Consider the following 17,492-nt stretch of genomic DNA (forward strand, 5'->3'; position numbering starts at 1 on the left):
GGCCAAAAATTTGTTGTACTCACTGTATTTGTCCTCCTCCCTTTTATTTTAATTAGGAAAAAATGTTTTCCTGAAGCCCCAAGACGTTTGTTTCTGCTGATTCTCATCAGACAGAGCTAGGTCCCATGGCCATCGCTTGCTACAAGACGTTAACTGAGCAAGTTGTGATCGTGAAAAAAAAAATCAGGGTTCAGTTAGCCAGGAAGAAGGACAGAATGGTTACTGTGTGGGCGCTCAGCCTCATCTGCCACAGATAGCTTCTAAGTTTCACTCTGTCTTGGTTATTCCGTGAATCGCACTTTAAAACCCATCATCCTTCTCACTGCATTGGTTCCTCATATGTACAGGGCTTAGTCCTGGTTTGGATTAGCAGATCAACCTCATTAGCACACCCGAGAAAGCATGCTCATACCAGCATCTGGCAGAATGCAGAGTGAGGTGGGGACGGGGAACCATCCATTCACTCTGCTTCCTCTTTCTGTTCTCTGATCCCTGAAGGAGTCAGGCAAGGAGAAGGCAGCCATGTAACTAAATGAGCAGCAGGAATACCCTTTCAGGCTGATACACCTTCCTCTTCCTTGGAGTCCAGGCCAAGAGGTGAGGGCGTGGCCACCGTTGCAAAAGCATCTTTCATTTCTTGTTTTCTGCAGTGGACATCTGTGGCTTCGTCTGACCTCTCCATAACTCCATAAACATTTTATTTTAGGAAACTCTGCCTCCCTCGACGGCTGTAGGCTTTGCAGGAACATTGATGGAGAGGTCATCCAAGGAAGGCTGAAAGAATGGTGTCTTCTGAAGTCTGGGCCTTTGGCAGAGTGATGCAGGGGTGGACCATCCTGAAGGCAACATCACACTACCTTCCCTGGAGCCGAGAGTGGCTCTGGCCCTGCCTTTCATAGCCTGGTTCTCCTTTGCCCTTCCACTAAGTACCTTCTCCAACAAAGGCAGCCACAGTCAGCAACTCTTTCTTTCCATCCCAAAGCCCTAACAAGTGTATGTCTAATTGCATTAATTCATCCTACAGGTACCTGCATATAACAAGGAGTCCGTAATGCTTCTGGACAAACACTCACGCCAGGGTGCCTGTCCTCCATCTCCCTCTAATTCACTCTGTGATCCTGAACACACTCTGCCTCTCTGTGCCTCATTTTCCTCATTGGTCAAATGGTGGGTTGGACCAGACCTGTAGCTTCAAACTATTCTCTGAAGTGCTTCAGGATTTCTCCCCTGAAAATCCTCAGGGGGTCTACATGGGAGCTCAGAAGCAGCCCATTATAATGGGCTCCGGGCCCCCCGCCCCACTTCAATTAGAAGAGCCCAGCTTTCATCCAGTTTCTGTATTGAGCATGGGATTTTTTTTTTATTGGCCCTCAGCTAAAAAGAAACGTTTGAAAAATGCTGGACAATATGATCTCTAAAGGGTTCTTCCAGCTCTGATGCTCTGTGATTCTAAGCAGGTAGAATGTGTGGTACCATCTTTTCATTCATCAGCATAATTGGGAGTGGGGGAACACCTGCCAAAACATAATCTATATCTAAATAAAATCTTCTGTGTTCAAAACAACGGCAGAGAAGGACATCCAGAAAAGAGCAGGCGGTGTGGAAGAACTGGAAACAAACAAAGCATGAACAGATATCCCTGTTTTGAAGTTCTGACAATGCCTGGGGTGTACAGCTGGGGAAGGAAGCCCACCACGGCTTTGTCTAGTCTTTGCTATTGTAAAGCAAAGAATGCAAACTCATATGCAGACTGAATCTGGGCCCCCTGTTTCACTGGACACATTTGATGTTTTTGAAACTTTCAATGAGTTATCATCAATAGTCATAAATTGGAAAATGCCTTTCAAAATTATGTTTCCTGGCTTCTTTTGAAAACTGGGAAGATGTGACACCAGCCTTGCATTCTAGTAGGACAGCAGTTACCCGGAGCAGGACAGCAACTGTCCCTTTTAGCTGGGGCACATCTGCTTCACTTCACTGCAAGCTCTGCTCCTCCTTCCCGTATCCCTGACCCCAGGGCCAGATGCTGGCTTCTAGGAAGGCCTTCACTCGCGCTGTATTTTTTTTTTCCTACTGCAGAGTAATGGTGAATGAAAATAAAATACTTCTCATATCCCTGTCCTTATCCAAAGGGAAGAAACAAAAGATAGACTGATAAAGGCATGGGCTTCTACAAAAACAGGGCAGAGGTTGTACTTCATTATGATAGTGGCTTGCAAATGGGGGTAGTTTTGTACACACATGTACGTATACACACACACACAGGACATCTAGTGATGTCTAGAGAGTTTTTTGTTTGTCACAACTAGAGAGGATGCTGTTGGCCCCTGGTGGGGTAGAAGCCAGGGATGTTACTAAATGTCCCACCATGCACAGGGTAGCCTCCACAACAAAGAATCATCTGACCCCAAATGTTGACAGCACACTGCTCTATGGATTTCTGTGGGTTTAATATGCATCGGCCCCTTCAGGCTGCCTGGGCCCTACCCTTTAGGTCTTAGTTGACAGGCCTGGCTTTCATGATTCACCAGCCAGAATAGGAAAATTAGGTTCCATCCAGATATGGCAAATGTAAAAATGATAGAAACTCTGATGTGGGTGTGGCCTCCCTGGCTTCGCTCGCCCAGTTTTTGCTCCTCTGCTCCTGTGATTATAGGGCACCCTGCGAGAAGGCGCTATTTCCCCAGGTTAGGCCCAGCACGCTCAGCTCCCTTTTCTTTCGGTCTCAGCATGTAATTCACAGGGCGAGTCCCCAGGCAGAGATGTGGCAGTCTGTTCTGGGCCTGGGACCCCACCTCTCTGATCTTGTAAGCGAGTCCACAACCCTCCTGTTACCAGTGTGGGCTCTTGGCCTAAGCGTGTTGCTAACAGCAAACGCGGAACCCAGACTGATTGTCTATCCAACTTGCTCCCCCTACAGTGAGTGGTCCTTGCTGCAAAGGGCAAGGAACTGCTGTCTAGCAAACCAGATGGGGACTGAAAGACATTAAGAGATCTGGGGAGGTAAGAAGTGAAGTCAGAGGAGGTAATTTGGGTTGAATCCAAGAGATGGGCACAGTCCTGCAGTGCCTCGGGTGGAGAGGGTCCACATCCAAGCCCAGGGCAGAACAATTCGGCAGCAGAGAGTCAAGGAGGGCGCACAAAAATCGGAGGTGAAAATACCTCATTACTCTTTACTGTTTTTTCATCCATCCATCCATCTATTCATTCTTTCTACACCTACTTATGGAGCAGGGTTCAAGCCTTGGGCAGAGATATGTGACCTCAAACCTCGTGGAATCAAAGCCAGACTCTGGGACTTGCTGCTGTTTCATCTCAAGCAAGTTACTTCCCGTTTTGAGTCTCCTGATCAATAAAAGGAGGGGGAAATTTTTCCATCTTGCAGGAGGTGATGTGAAGATTAAATAAGATCTCCTTAGCACAGGTCTGAGTCAGACTTTCTGTAAATGTCTTCCCAATCCCATCTCCCCTTCCTCCCACGGGTACCACTCGGCACACAGGATTCCTGCAGCTCAGTGAAGCAGGGAGAGCTTCTGGGGTCACCTTCCAGCTCAAATCACATCACAGAAGACCCTTGTCTCCCACAGAATCAGTTCTCCCCCGTGAGGCTGGAGGGTCTTTTGTAGATCATAACATCACATAAGAAGTAGAATGTGGACCGGCTCACCAAGCAGCAGCAAGCACGTGTGTGACGTGCGAGGATGGCCATTCCCACAGCAGTTGTGCTCGTTCTCCTCTGGATAAATTCCAGTTTCACTTCTTAACCCCTCAGGGGCATCAAGGGGAAGCAGATCCACAGCTATTTTGGGGGGTGGGAGGTGGGGATGGGCACCTTCTCTCACCAGGCACTTGTTAAGGACCCGGAGCGTGTACAGAGATAAACTATTACTTCAAGCTCCCACTGCTGAAACCTCCCTGGCCCTTTAACAGATGGCCTTCAGGAAGGAGCCAGGCATGTGCAGATGTGTCTGTCTGGATGCATGTGCCTACTCACCCAGCTTGTACCACATATCACGGATGGAGAAGCCAATTAGCCGTCTCATGTCCCCATACCTAGGAGGAACAAAAGATGTCTGCTTCAGGCACCAGCCCAGAGACTCTCACCAGCCTCCTCCCGCCCAGGAGATCCAAATGCAACCTACTTATTCAGGATTTTGTTGTATTTGGCGTGCGAGAACTGCTCCAGCTGCAGAGAATCCTGAGTGATAAAAGCCACTGCCAGATGAAAATAGTTGTTCCACAGCTGTAAATGAAAGAGTAGAGAACAGTCATGGAGCGGGTCTGAAGTGGGAAAGCGTATTAAATGCTGGGTAATGTGAATAATTTATGAAGATGGCAGGAGACAGAGGCAGAACCAGTTTCATTCTGTGCACTGCAATTTTCTAACTGGCACTGACTTGGAAACGAACATTCTGGCCAAAGCGAGGACAATGGACGGATTTCTCTGGGCTCTGACCACGTCCTCTCTCTGACAACGGGATTTAGGCAAGGAGGAAGATTTTAGGGCTGCTTTTTTTTATTGTTGTTGTTTTGCTTCATTTTGGTTTTGTTTGAAAGACAAATAACTCGCCCCAGCTGGGTGCCCTGATGAGTTGGTTCTCTGCCCTAGAATTACAGGGTGATGAGGAGTAAGTATTGAAGAGACGCTCAGCCTCTCTGGAAGTCCTCCCTAATTCACCCGACAGCTCCGAGGACCAGCCTGCAACCTGTTCAGTGCTAGAATATTTTGCTTCCTTCTTCCCTTTAGTTCGATGGTTTCAAAGTGTGGCCCTGGACAAGAAGCATCAGCATCTCCTGGGAACTTGTTAGAAAAGCAACATCTCTGGCCCCACCCCTGACTTACTGAATCAAAGCCAAGAAATCTGTGTGTTCACAAGCACTCTGGGTGATTCTGGTGCTCAGTTCAGTTTATGGGTAGGCTTGTCATAATTTTAACATTTACACGATCTCTTGATGCTAAATGCAGAGACTGATACCAGAACCCACTGGACCTGCTCCTGGTGAACAGAATCAGCAAAGTGTGCAGTGCAGGGCTAGTGCCCCCCAAATTAGCAGCAGTGACAGTGATACTGACACAGGCTACAGAACCTGAGAGATGGAGACCCAAACCAAGGTATTGTTGAGCCTCAGTGAAGCCACCTGCAAAAGGGGTACCCTCTATATCCACTGCAGAGGGCTGCAGTAAAGGTGATGTGTTTAAAGGGCATGAATCTCAGAGCCCCAGAGCACTGGTCAACCTCATTATTCTTTTCATCATTGACTCCTTTGGCACCAAAGCAAACAGTACATACAACCTGGCACCTCTAGTGCTTAAGGGCCATTATTACAAGATGCCGCGGCCCTACCAGGAGCAAGTGGAGGACAGCTTTGCTGGACAAAGCCCATCTACTTGCAGCCCCCTCTCAACACTGAATAGCAAGAGAAGGGGTAACGCTGGCTAGACAAATCACTTGTCGAGAGACTTTCATCCTTCACTCAAAGATGTTCATGGGAGGTTTCAGATGGCCAAGTAAAAGGCAGCCCTGCCCTTGATAATGTCTTTACTGCTGCCCAGAGTATTACTTTCCAACGGGCTTGTGGTTCCAGTTTCAGAAAGAAGCAAAACAAGCCCTTCATTTTACCACGGGGCAGGCACTTTCCCATACATTCCTCCTTTCATCTCTCAAAACTTGGCAGCTATTATTAGCCCCATTTTACAGATGAGGAGACTGAGGCTTGGAGGAGTTAAGTATTTCACTCAGCTTGTTATACCCACAGCAGAGCTGGGATTTTAAACCCATGCGTACTGATTGACATTCAGGGCTCTTTCTACACACCACGGTCAGTCTTTAGCTGAGGATGCATTAACATGTATTTACTGAACATCTTCTATGGGCCAGGCATTGTCATCGTGTGGGGACAGGGCAGTGGTTACACAGACAGCAGTCCCTGCCCTCATGCAGCCCATGTTCTGTTGAGGGAGAATGCGTGTTCCTTCTTTACTTGAAACTTCATCTCCCAGCATACAAAAGACCAAGTCTCTCCCAGGGTGCAGTGAAGTAGCCTCCTGGCTTGTGGTCCCCGTAAAACCAACACAGCACACAGAGCCCAAAAGGATCGGATTCTATCACTCCCTTCCTCAAAGTCCTCCGAAGGCTTTCCATCACCCTTAGAATCAGATCTCAAGCTCTTCTGTTTCCATAGTAACCTCGCTTATCCAAACACACAGTGCAGGTCAGGTTGTCTCCTGGCCATTCGGACTGTCCTTCCTCCTGGAGACCCCATGACCTGCAGGTCCTGGAAATGTGCTGCTTTGGTCTGTGTAAGCCCAGAGCCCACACCTCCTCCTCTTTAAGACCAGGATAGAAACAAGCAGCCAAGTAAAGGGAAAACCTGGTCAAAGGACATGGAAAGGGTTATTTTTAGGGTAAAAAAAATTCCTGAATTTGGGGAATGAAATAAGATTAATCAGGATACAACAGGGAATAGACATATGACAAAGTAAGTTGAATGACTGTCACTTTTGAGAATAACTCTAGAAATATCCCCCAAACATGTTTGCAAACACATAGACATGTCAGATCGAGCTCAGCTTCTTGCCAGCCTCTATTCCATTTGACTTAGTCCTTCAAAGATGTTTACTGTTACCCCATTCCTGATTTTCTTTTTTAAAAAATGAGATATAATTCACATAACACTAACTTTTAAAGCATATAGTTTAGTGGGTTTTAGTATATTCACAAGGTAGTAACTAATCCACTACTACTTAATTCTAGAACATTTTTATCACCCTAAAAGGAACCTGCCTATTAGCAGTCTCTCGCATTCTTCCCACCCTCAGCCCCTGGCAGTCACAAAGCTACTTCTGTCTCTGCGGATTTGCCTCTTCCGACATTTCGTAGAAATGGAATCGTAAAAGATGTGACCTTTCATGTCTGGCTCCTTTCACCAAGCATGATGTTTTCAAGGTTCATCCATATTGTCCCAGGTGTCAGTGCTTCCTCCTGTTTATTCATGAATACTGTTCTGGATATAAATATTTACGGATAAACCACATTGTGTTTATCCATGATGGACATATGAGTTGCTTCCACCTTTTGGCTACTACAGATAATGCTGCTCTGAACATCTACATACACCTTTTTGTGTGGACGTATGTTTACAACTCTCTTGGGTATGTACTTAAAGAGGAGACCTAATTTTCTTTTGACTTCCCTGCTTGAAGATCTTTGTGGACCATGAGACCACAGATGCAGCGCTTCTTGTTCTCAGTGGACCAGAAATGGTGCCCCTAAGCATCTCACCCACAGCCCCTGCCCAGCTCTGCCCTCAGGGCTCTGCGGGGCCGACTTTGGAACCGAGGGAGGGCCCTCAAGGTCAGCGGCTCCGTGCAAGGCCAGCGAGCTGAGCAGTGGCCACAACTAGACCCCGCTGGGCACTCACGAAGCCTCCGCCTCTTGCTCCTGAAGAATCAGAACCAAATGAACTAACCTGGCTTTTCAGGCAATTTCTAGCGTTCTCTCCCTCAGCGAGCTGCCTGTTCCAGGGGAGGGGCGGGGTGGTCTGCTCAGACTCACAGACAGAACATGAGCATCTTGACCTCCTCGGCTTTGCTCCCAGGGCTTCTCACACCTGCAGCATTTAAGCCCCATCCTTCCATCAGAGCCCAGTTCAAGACTCACTTCCTTCACGAGGCCTTCCCAGAAGGCAGAGCACGTCAGGACTGCTCCACCCCTCCAGATCTGAGTAGCACCTGGTAGGTGCAGCCACAGGCGTGGGTCCACTGTTGTGCACCTGACCTTGTCATTCACTTCTTCCCATGACACTACCATCCTGGGGTTAAGAGCGCAGGCACCAGCGTCTCACAGACTACGGTCTGGACACCAGCTCTCTCTGGCTAGCTGGGCTGCCTCTGGCTGGTGTTTGACCTTTCTGAGCCTCATTTTCCCTACTTGTGACATAACGGTGACCACCACAGAGGACTATTGTCAATGCTGGATGAAACAACATGAGCATGAAGGCATCCACCTGCCAAGCGCTCAGTAGAAGGAGCGATGATGCTGGCCACAGTGCTGGTTGTAGAGTCTTTGCAGGCTTTTCCAGTTGTAAGTTCCATGAGTAACAAGGGTCCTGTCTTCCATTTATTTGTGTCCCTTATGGCGAATCGAGCACAATGGCTTGAATATAGCTGGGCTCCAGAAAATATCTGTTTATCGATCACCATTTTGTTATAGAAATTCCCCAGCTGTTTCCAAAGGCCCCAGATTTTTCTTTCCTCCCTGCCCCGAGCTGCCTGGTGGCAAATTACTAAGAGCCCAGCTTAGCTGCTCAGAGAAGCCACAGGGTCTTGAGCAAAACACACAGGTCCCTTTTCCCCAGGGAGAAGAGGTGATTTCTGATTGGGAATTTAATATTTTGAAATCACAAGACAATAGAAGGTGAAAGCTGCAATAAATTTAAGGTTCATATGGCCTAACTATTACTTCACAGAAGTAAACAGCGAGGTCCAGATAAATTAAATGACCGCCCAGTCATACTGCTGGTGGGTGTAACTAGAATTTAGCTATTTTTAATTAAGGCTCAAAAATCATAAACGTCATATGCACACAGTAAAGAATTACATGGTAGGAAAGATTAAATAATGAAAAGAAGTTACTTTCCAGCCTACCTTGGACCTGAGTCTAATTTCCCAGAAGAAGATGTTGCTAACAATTTCCTGAATATCCTTCCAAAAATTTTTATGTGTAAACAAACATATGTATGGGCATCTTTTTTTTTAAATAGTCTGCTGTACTTTGCTTCTTTCTTTCATCATTATTTATTGCAGATGTCTCCACATTAGCATATACAAGTCCGCTTCATTCTCTTTTATGGCTGCACGATCTCCTGCTCTAAGAATGTACTTTAATTTGAACCAATTCCCTATTTATAGTCATTAAGCTTGACTCCAACTTTTTCCTTCTCTAGCTTCGGTGCTGTAATCAACATCTTGTTTACCCATCTTCATGCATGAGAGCCTGTCATGCCATACACGTTCCTAGAGGTGGCACGGCTAAGGCACGGGGCCCCAGCAGATTTGGTTATTGTTTGTTTGTTTGTTATCTTTGTTGATTGTTTTGATAGATGCTGTCAGGTTGCCTTCCAGGATTCCAAACCAATTACCGGCTGCATTGTTGCAGGCAAGTGACCCTACCTCTCTGATTCTTTAGGCAGTATCGAAAGGGAGTAGTTATAAGGACTAACTGAGGAAATTGCTACCTAGTAAATTCCTGCTCAGTCTTGTGATCTCAGCTCAAAACTTATTTCCTGGGGAAGCCTTCCCGGCTTGCCTGGACTAAAGTCGATCTGCCCATTATTCATCCTCATTACACCCTGTTTACAGGATTCATGACACGTTTTAAGCAGAGCTAATTTATTTTCTGTCTCCTTTACTGGATGCAAGCATCATGCAGGCAAGAACCTCATCTTTTTATTCACTGTTGTGTGCCCCATGTCTAGCATTGTGTCTAGCCCAGCATGTGCTCAGGAAACATTTGTTGAATGAGTTCATTAATGAGCCCAGTACTCTGCAGGTTTTCTTGTTAAATCCTCCCCAGAAACTATGAGATTTGTATTATGATTCTCCCCATTTTAGAGATCAGGAAACTGAGGCCCAGAGAGGCTGAACAACTTGCCCATGTCACACAGCTACAAAATGGTGATGCTGGTGTTTGAACCCAAGTGTCTCTCTCTCTCCAGAACTTGTATTCTTTACCCCACTCTGCTCTTCTGCCAAAATCGCTCTTCTACTCCTTTCTCGGTTTCTGTTAGCCTTTGTAGTTAGTTGAGATTTCCACTGGTTCACCAGATGTCCTGACAGCACAGACATCAAGAATGTTTGATCCTATGAGATTCTTTCTCAATGGCCTTGAATTATTATTATTTACCCCAAATTCTGATATAAAAAAAAAATCCAATGCCCAGGGTTGCTGAAATGCAGTCAGTGTACCCTCCTCTGTGGGGCAGACACAGCTGTCATGGCCATTCTGACGATGCCATTGATTCTAGGAGTGAAAGTTCCAATTATGAGTTCAGTTTGGGACCATCAGGCCACAGGCTGGCTGGGGCCCTGAGGCTGAAGCAGGCAGGGCTGCAGAAGCTCCCTGCAAGCACATGACCATCTTTTTGCCTGGTGGTGGTGTCCCACCATGAGCCTCCCTGCGGGCAGTGCTCTGGGCCTCTTTAAGTCTTCAGTAAGTGCTCTCTCTCTCTCTCTGTGTCTGTACTCCACTCACCTTTTCTTTCTTTTTTTTTTTTTTTTGCCAACACTGGTTATATTTCCCATTATAAAGACCAAGTCTGCCCTCATTCCTCCACCATTGGCTGGGAATATTCTGGAAGATTTTCATTTCACAGGGTCTCTGGTACAGGTTCAAAAGTGATCCCAAAGTGGCTGGTACCCAGAAGCTGATCCAGAAATGCCTCAAGGCCAAGGCTGGGATTACCAAAGGCACAGCCAACTAGAGCTTCCCAAGTCGAGAGAATGAGCTTAGTAGCAACAGGTGCCTAAGACGGAAACAATTTACCCAGAGCCGAAGAGCACATATGAAGTGCAACCACTGATTCCTGGACCAATCAAAGATTCCAACGTGGAGAGTCCAGTCCACAGCCAGTCATTGTAGAGCTCTATAGCACAGGGCCAGCGAGAGCTAACGAGGGCAGACAGTGTTTCTGGGGCTACACAGAGTTATCTCCTACATCTGAAAGGAACCTTGTTTCTAAGAGACAGTGCAGAAGTGTGGAAAGAGCCTGGGCTTTGCACAGTCCTGAGGTTGAATCCCAGCAGCTCTACCTAGTCATTAGATGACCTTTAACAAGAAAGTCAACCACTTCTCTGAAGCTCAGTTTATTCACCAGTAAAATGGGTATACCCCAACCTAACAGGGTTATTGATGGTAAGGACCAAAATGCCCTAAGTAGACGTCTAACAAAGGTTAATTACCTTCTTCAAAAGCATGGATTCTAGAAGATGGATTTACGGCCTACTACTGAGACTGCAAGATCCCTGAGGGGAGGGCAGTGCTCTGCTTTGCATATAAATTTCCCGAGACACGCTGCAATAGCCTGGACTGGTGAGAACTGCTCTAAAACAAACATTCTCGCTGAGTTAAATTCGAAATCCTCTCTTGGTCTTCCCTGACCATGCAAACAGAGGTGAGTGTCAAGGCCCAGCATCCCGAATAGGGCCTGAGAATGCAAATTATTTTGGCCCCAAGCAGGAAACATCACTTTTGTAATTCCCAGGTCTTGCCCTCTACAGAGAGGCACCCACAGAGCTTCTTGCTTTTTGCCCTTTGAATCGGTTCTGGAAAAGATATTAGGGCTAATCTCATTGCAGCTGCCCCTGCTCTGGACAGCAGCTGCCACGGCCAGCTGCGCTTAGTGATGGATGCTGTTCCCGCTGATATTAAATGCATAATTAATGACACCATAAGAAGGAAACAAGGCGTGTTCCAGGCAGGGTACAGAGAACAAATCCATTCTCACACAAGTGAGGAGAAGGTAGGAGAACAAAGAGAAGGCTGAAAAATGACTGTGTTCTTGAGTACTTCCCAATAAATACCTATAGAAGTTTCATTAGCAAAAGAGACTTATTGCATTTTGTAATGTTGGCCACTTTCCCATTTTACAAAATCTCATGGGTGTGGACAGCCTTAGGCAATGTTCCGTGACCATAAAGATGCCTCTTTACTGTCCTGTTGGTTGAGGACTGACATATGAGTTCCCAGACCTGACACATTTAGAACCATCATCATCATCAAAATGATAATTATTATAATTATAATGAGCTAACATTTATTAAATAGCTACCATGTTCCTGGCACTGTTCTGTATGTCTTACATGAATTAATTGACTTTATCCTCTCAACAATCCAATAAGGTAGCTACTATTAATGTCATAATTTGATGTTAAGGAAATTGAGGCACAGAGAGGTAAAGTAATTTGCCTAAAGTCACACAGCCCTCCTTCCATGTATGAAGCCCCCACTTCTCTGGGCAGTTCTCAGATGCAGATTTTCTTTCAGGAAAACTGTGTAAAACCTAAAAGAATGGCATGAAGGAAGGAAGCTGAGCTTCTCTAGGAAAGTACCCCTCTAAGACCATGAGGAGAGCCAGAGTCAGGAAAGCAGATTCCAGGGTATAACTGCCTACGCCCACGGAAAGAGATGAACAAACCAGCCAACAGTTTTATGGCCCAAACACTGCCCTGTCACCAGCCCTTAGGTGTGCTGTTCCAAGCTGCCCCTCCAGAAAAGCAATGGCCTTAATAACTCCCCCGATTGTACTAGCAACAGGAGCCTGCAGGCATCTGGGCTGCATTTGGAAGGGGATCAAACACTTCTGATTCAAACAGCCAGAGTGACATGTTTTGTTTCCACGTCAAAGATTTATAACTCTCACCCAGACCCTGCCAAATGGTCAACCCAGTGCGGTGGTGAAGCTCCATCTCCAGCGTGTGGCCGCGAGGGTCTGCGGGGTTTGGTGCCAGAAACTGCTCTGCTTTTGTCCCACCTCTGCCCTGACCTGCTGTGTGACTGCAGGCTGCCTGCTCAGCGCTTGAGAGTCCTGGAGCCTGCCTCCCACCAGCAGCGAAAACAGTAGTCATAATAACTAACTCACAGGGAAGCTGTAAGGACTGGGAAAGAGAAGGCATGAGGAGCTTCTCGCGAGATCTGCACGTGTAACGCCGTCAGAAAGAGGCAGCCTTTCCTTTTATCATCATTATCGCTATGGTTCAGCTGCCTGATGGAAATGCAAGGTAGTGGGAGAGAATCTTATTCAAAGATGACGTTTATTAAGGACTTAAGAGGCTGGTGCTCCCCAGCAGAGCAGACCTCACAGACCTCAGCCCAGGCATGACCTCCCCAGGGAGACCCACTGTGTCCGGGCACAGGGCACACCCCTGCGAGAACGAGGTCTTCGCACTCCCCGAGCTCACCTTCTAACAGAGGAAAGAGAGAGAGTTGCACACAGACAAACGGGAGAGACGGCACAGGATGCAACCAAGAGGCCAGGGCAGGCTACGTGGTGGTACGTAGTGAGCCTGGGGCTGCAGGGGGTCCTTCAGAGAGGAGTCAGGCAGGGGGGCCTCTTGCTGGAGGAAGTATTTGAATGGAAACCGTTGGGACCTTACAAGTGAATTCCCCCAGCAAGTGCCTTGGCACATTCCGGCTCTGGAAAAATCCTACGAAGTAGCAACAGGAGGTGTTGTGAGCATTTTACAGCAGAGTCAGCTGAGGAACGGGTTCAGTCCAGCCCTCGTCTAGGGGTGCTCGCCTGGTCAGAGGCCAAAGCCCAGACAGGGACCGAACACCCCGGGCGTTGCCCCAGTTCACTGGCTGCGCCCTCAGCTTGTGCTGCCAGAGATCCTGGGGTCAGGGGCTTCCCTGGAGCGGGGGATCCCCTTTTAGGGGTCTTCTCTCTTATACCCCCTGCCAGAGGTAGCAACCTGAGCTTGTCCACAAGGCTCTGAAGTGTTGGTTCTTCTTGCCTGGACCTTGAGCAGATGCATCTCTCTGTTTGCCCCAGGAACACGCTTTGGTGCCCCTGAATCTCACAGAGGTCCCAGGTCTTGTCTGCCTTCTGGAGGAATCATAAAGTCACAGAAATGTACTAGTGAGCTTTCTCTCTCAGTACCTAAGAATGGCTACTTTTCTAGGTTCCAGTGAATAGATAAGTTAAAAAATGTGACATATTTTTAAAAGGCGGTACCCATTCTGACAAGGAATGAACACGTCTCCTCTTCAGTACAAGACACATTATACAGTCACATTTGCATATGCTGCTCAGTTGATGACTATCTAATCAAGGGCCTGGTTCCAAACTCTGAGTACTTCCCTCCCCGCTGCCACTGCTCTGTGCAAACCCCCAGAGACACAGGCACACCTTCCGGGTGCTTTGGGATGTGTCTGGTGGAGCAATCAGCCCAGGATGCCGGTGCAGCCCTGCCAGGGCACTCCAAGGGCAACTCTGCTGCCTCACACTCACCTGAAACTCAAAGTTCGTGTTTTCCAGGAACTTCTGGTTCATGGTTTCTGCAAACTTGTTGATAGCTCTCAGGAAGACCCTGGAAGAGAAGAGGGGAGAAGGTCGGCAGGCCATCTGAGCACTCTGCCCCAGACAGCCCTCCCCCATGCTCCAGATCCAAGTTCCCGCAGGCAGCGTCCCAAAGACCCAAGGAGATGTCGGCTGACCCACATTAACACCTGCTCACACTGTAGACCTGGGGCCACATTTGCCCTGCTCTGTCTGTTTGACTTCCTTTAGAAAAATGATACTCTGTTTTGGTTTAAACTATGAGAAGCTTAGGGCAGAAAATTCATGCCATGCGGAAAGACAGAAAGAAAAATTGCCTCCTCTCAAATCAAACGAACAAAAAAACAACAAACAAACAGACCACCAATCCTACCATCTAGGGAAAACCATATTGACATTCTGATGAACATGATTTCAAATGTCTCCCTAGATGTACATACAAGAACAATATTTTTAAAATATCATTTTGATAAATGGGGGTTAAATGATAAATTCTGCTTCACAGCCTGTCTTTTTCACTCAATAGTAAATTGTGTTCCTTTCATGCCAATGAACTCAGATATATATCATCCCTTTTAATTACAGGGCATTCCACTGAATGCCCGTCTCACAGTTTATTTAATCAGTCTTTTATTGATGGACCTTTATGTTGTTTCTCAGCGTTTTCTGTTATAAACAGTGGTTTAATGATCCCTCTTCCATGCACCTCCCGTAGACACGCTTCCTCGGTCTTCTCCTCGAAGCAGTGATGCTGATCAAATGCTATGCAGATTGAACAGTTCAATATCTGGTGTCAAATTACGTTTCTTCCTTCTCCACCTCCTCCTCTCCTTCCTCCCTGCTGACTGGTCCTGCAGCCCCCTCTCTCTTGCCCTCTCAACCTCCAGAGTGCCTTGTCCTACGGGACAGTTCCAATCATGCCCATCGCTCACTTCAGGGGCCCCCCCACTGCCCATAGGATGAGTCCAAACTCTTTCTCTTGACAGTCAATGGCCCCTGTGATTGGACCCCACCTTCGTCGCCAGACTCACTTCTCACTATTGCTCTGTGCTTCTGGTTGTTTTCTGAGTGCTGAGCCGTGTTCTTCCCTTGTGTAGAACGCCCCCTCCTTCTAATCTCTTTAGGACAGGATCTGCTGCATCTTTGTGTCTCCCAGAGGATGGTCAGTGCAATTGCCTTTCTCAGAGTTCATCATGGTCTACGGTGATTTATTTGTGTGACTCATTAATGACTGTCTCCCGCCCTAGACTGTCCTTTTCTGAATTCAGAGACTCCCTCCATGATCTCATCTACTCTCCAATCGACACGCCTTTGACTCCCAAATTTTATATCTTCCTCCTGGCCTCTCCTCTGAGCTCCAGCTTGCATTCCAGCTCTCTGCTCTATACCCGCGCTTGGATAACTAACAGGCACCTCAAACATACATGTCAAAAAGTCTGCTCCTATTATCTGCCCTCTTCCCGTCGTCTTCCCGTCTCAATTAAGAACAACTCCATTCTTCCCATTGCTCAGGGGTGGGGAGACTTTGGCAGCATCCATGACTACCCTCTTTCTCTCATATCCTACACACGACCCGTCGGCAAAACCTCGTAGCATTACTTTCAGAAGATATCCAAATTCAACTACTTCTCATCTTCCACTGCCACTGACCCGCAACAAGCCATCATGATTTCTCTCCTGGATTTTTGCTATCACCTCCTGACAGCTATATGCCCAACTGTGGCCAAGTCTCGGTGTGCGTGCGTGTGTGTGTGCGCACGCGTGCCTGCTTGTAAAATCTGAGAGAGCAAAGGCCAGATCTTACCTGTACCACTGTCTACAATTTGTAATTAACGGCGGACAATCAATAATTCCTCTATTGAGTGACTGGTCCAGGGAAAAATGTCTATTTGGCTACCAATGGGAAGCCAGTAAAAGGAAGTGTTTATATAGGAGGTTATTTTTATTGCTTTGGGTGGTAACTAGGACTCCACTTTGCTTGGCAACTTCTGAGAGACTGCATCGAACATACTTGAGCATCAGAAGGGTCCCGAGCTATTTACCCAACAATGCCAGCTCCTCACAGGCTGAAAGTTGCTCCTGTGGACATGAAGTCCCTAGCACCTCTGGCCAGCCCTGCAGGTAGGCTGAGCGCTCTCCTGAAGCCAGAGAAAGCCCAGAGAGTGAAAGAAATAGGAAGCTCTCAGGACGCATCGGAAATGTTCCCCAAAGCTGCAGGTATATTTCGGGTGGGCCACGAGTGTGAGGACAAACACACATGTGCTACATCGGGCATCGCTTGTAAGGAACCTGGACTGGTGTTCATTAAACATTTAAATGTTAACAAAGAAGGTAGTGCATTCAGGTATTGGGATCACAAGATTTGTTGCACACACACATACACACACACAACTGGATATGACTTCTGGCTTTGCCACGTCCCAGGTGTGTGGGTTTCAGACATGTTAATATGCTTGACATCTACGTTTCCTTGCTTGTGAAACAGCAGCAATGCCACCCCTCTCGCAGGGTGGCTGCAGGGTTTAATGCCACCTTTAAATGCACGGTAAGTGCTGAGCACAGTGCTTGACGCACAGTGACAACAGTGACACGGTGGCTATGGCCGCTCAGACTCCTTCGGGTTGCTTCATTCTTCTTCCAAAGCAAAATAGGACAGTCAGAGGACAAGTTCCAGTCGTCAACCAGTTCCAAGGGAAGCAGGACCATGTAAAGACGGGCAATAAAAACCCCACAAAACCCTCCACCCCATCAGGCTGCCAAAAAAGTGAGATTCCTCTGGTTTTGTTATTCTGTCATTTGCTACTATGTCTTTGAAAAAACATCGATATTTTCTCCTTGAAGAGGAGTGTCTGATTCCCCAGATGGAAATGCACTGAGTGGCTGTCACATTATGTACAAACATCTCAGACTGTCTAATACGATATGAAAATGAGGGGTCTTACACGTTTTCTCAGCAGCGACAAAGCTATCAGAAGATTCAGTGACAGTCATTATTTTGATTGTCAACCAAAACCTGTCTCTGGTTCGCAAAGGCCGGTCCAAGAACCAGAAATTAACTAATGAGCCCCCTGTGCTGATGGTCGGGGCTGGTGGCAGATGAGGGCTGGGAGACAGTGAGTCAAAGTCCCTCCCCTTCTCTCTGGATTCCCCTGCAGCCACCCTCTGAGAAGCAGAATGCCACTTAAATTTGGTTTCCCATGTATGGATTTGGAAAAGTTTGTCTTTTGTATTCTCTCAAAGAAAATAATTGTACTTAAAGCTTAAGGACTAATATGGTGAAGTGGGTTGGAACGAAAACACACTCAACTCTTTCTGTTACTCTCAGAAACGAACTTGGAAACAAGTTCAGGATCAAATCTCAACCTAACATTTCCTGCATTTCATCCATGATGTTCAGCAGACTCTAAAAAATCAGTTAATAACCACAGACACAGTTA

General features: G+C 47.1%; 1 protein-coding gene across 1 annotated transcript in view; it reads right to left on the reverse strand.

Annotated features, from left to right (window-relative positions):
- Positions 1–17,492, reverse strand: part of DOCK2 (dedicator of cytokinesis 2) — a 371,024-nt gene that overhangs the window by 57,436 nt on the left and 296,096 nt on the right. The window contains exons 30-32 of the mRNA XM_072947252.1: positions 14,008–14,086; positions 4,143–4,243; positions 3,995–4,053 (exon numbers count right to left, since the gene is read on the reverse strand). Of these exons, the coding sequence (XP_072803353.1) occupies positions 3,995–4,053; positions 4,143–4,243; positions 14,008–14,086 (239 nt within the window). The remainder of the gene's footprint in view (positions 1–3,994; positions 4,054–4,142; positions 4,244–14,007; positions 14,087–17,492) is intronic.

The sequence above is a fragment of the Vicugna pacos genome, chromosome 22 (assembly GCF_048564905.1).
Source record: "Vicugna pacos chromosome 22, VicPac4, whole genome shotgun sequence".
Lineage (NCBI taxonomy): Eukaryota > Metazoa > Chordata > Mammalia > Artiodactyla > Camelidae > Vicugna > Vicugna pacos.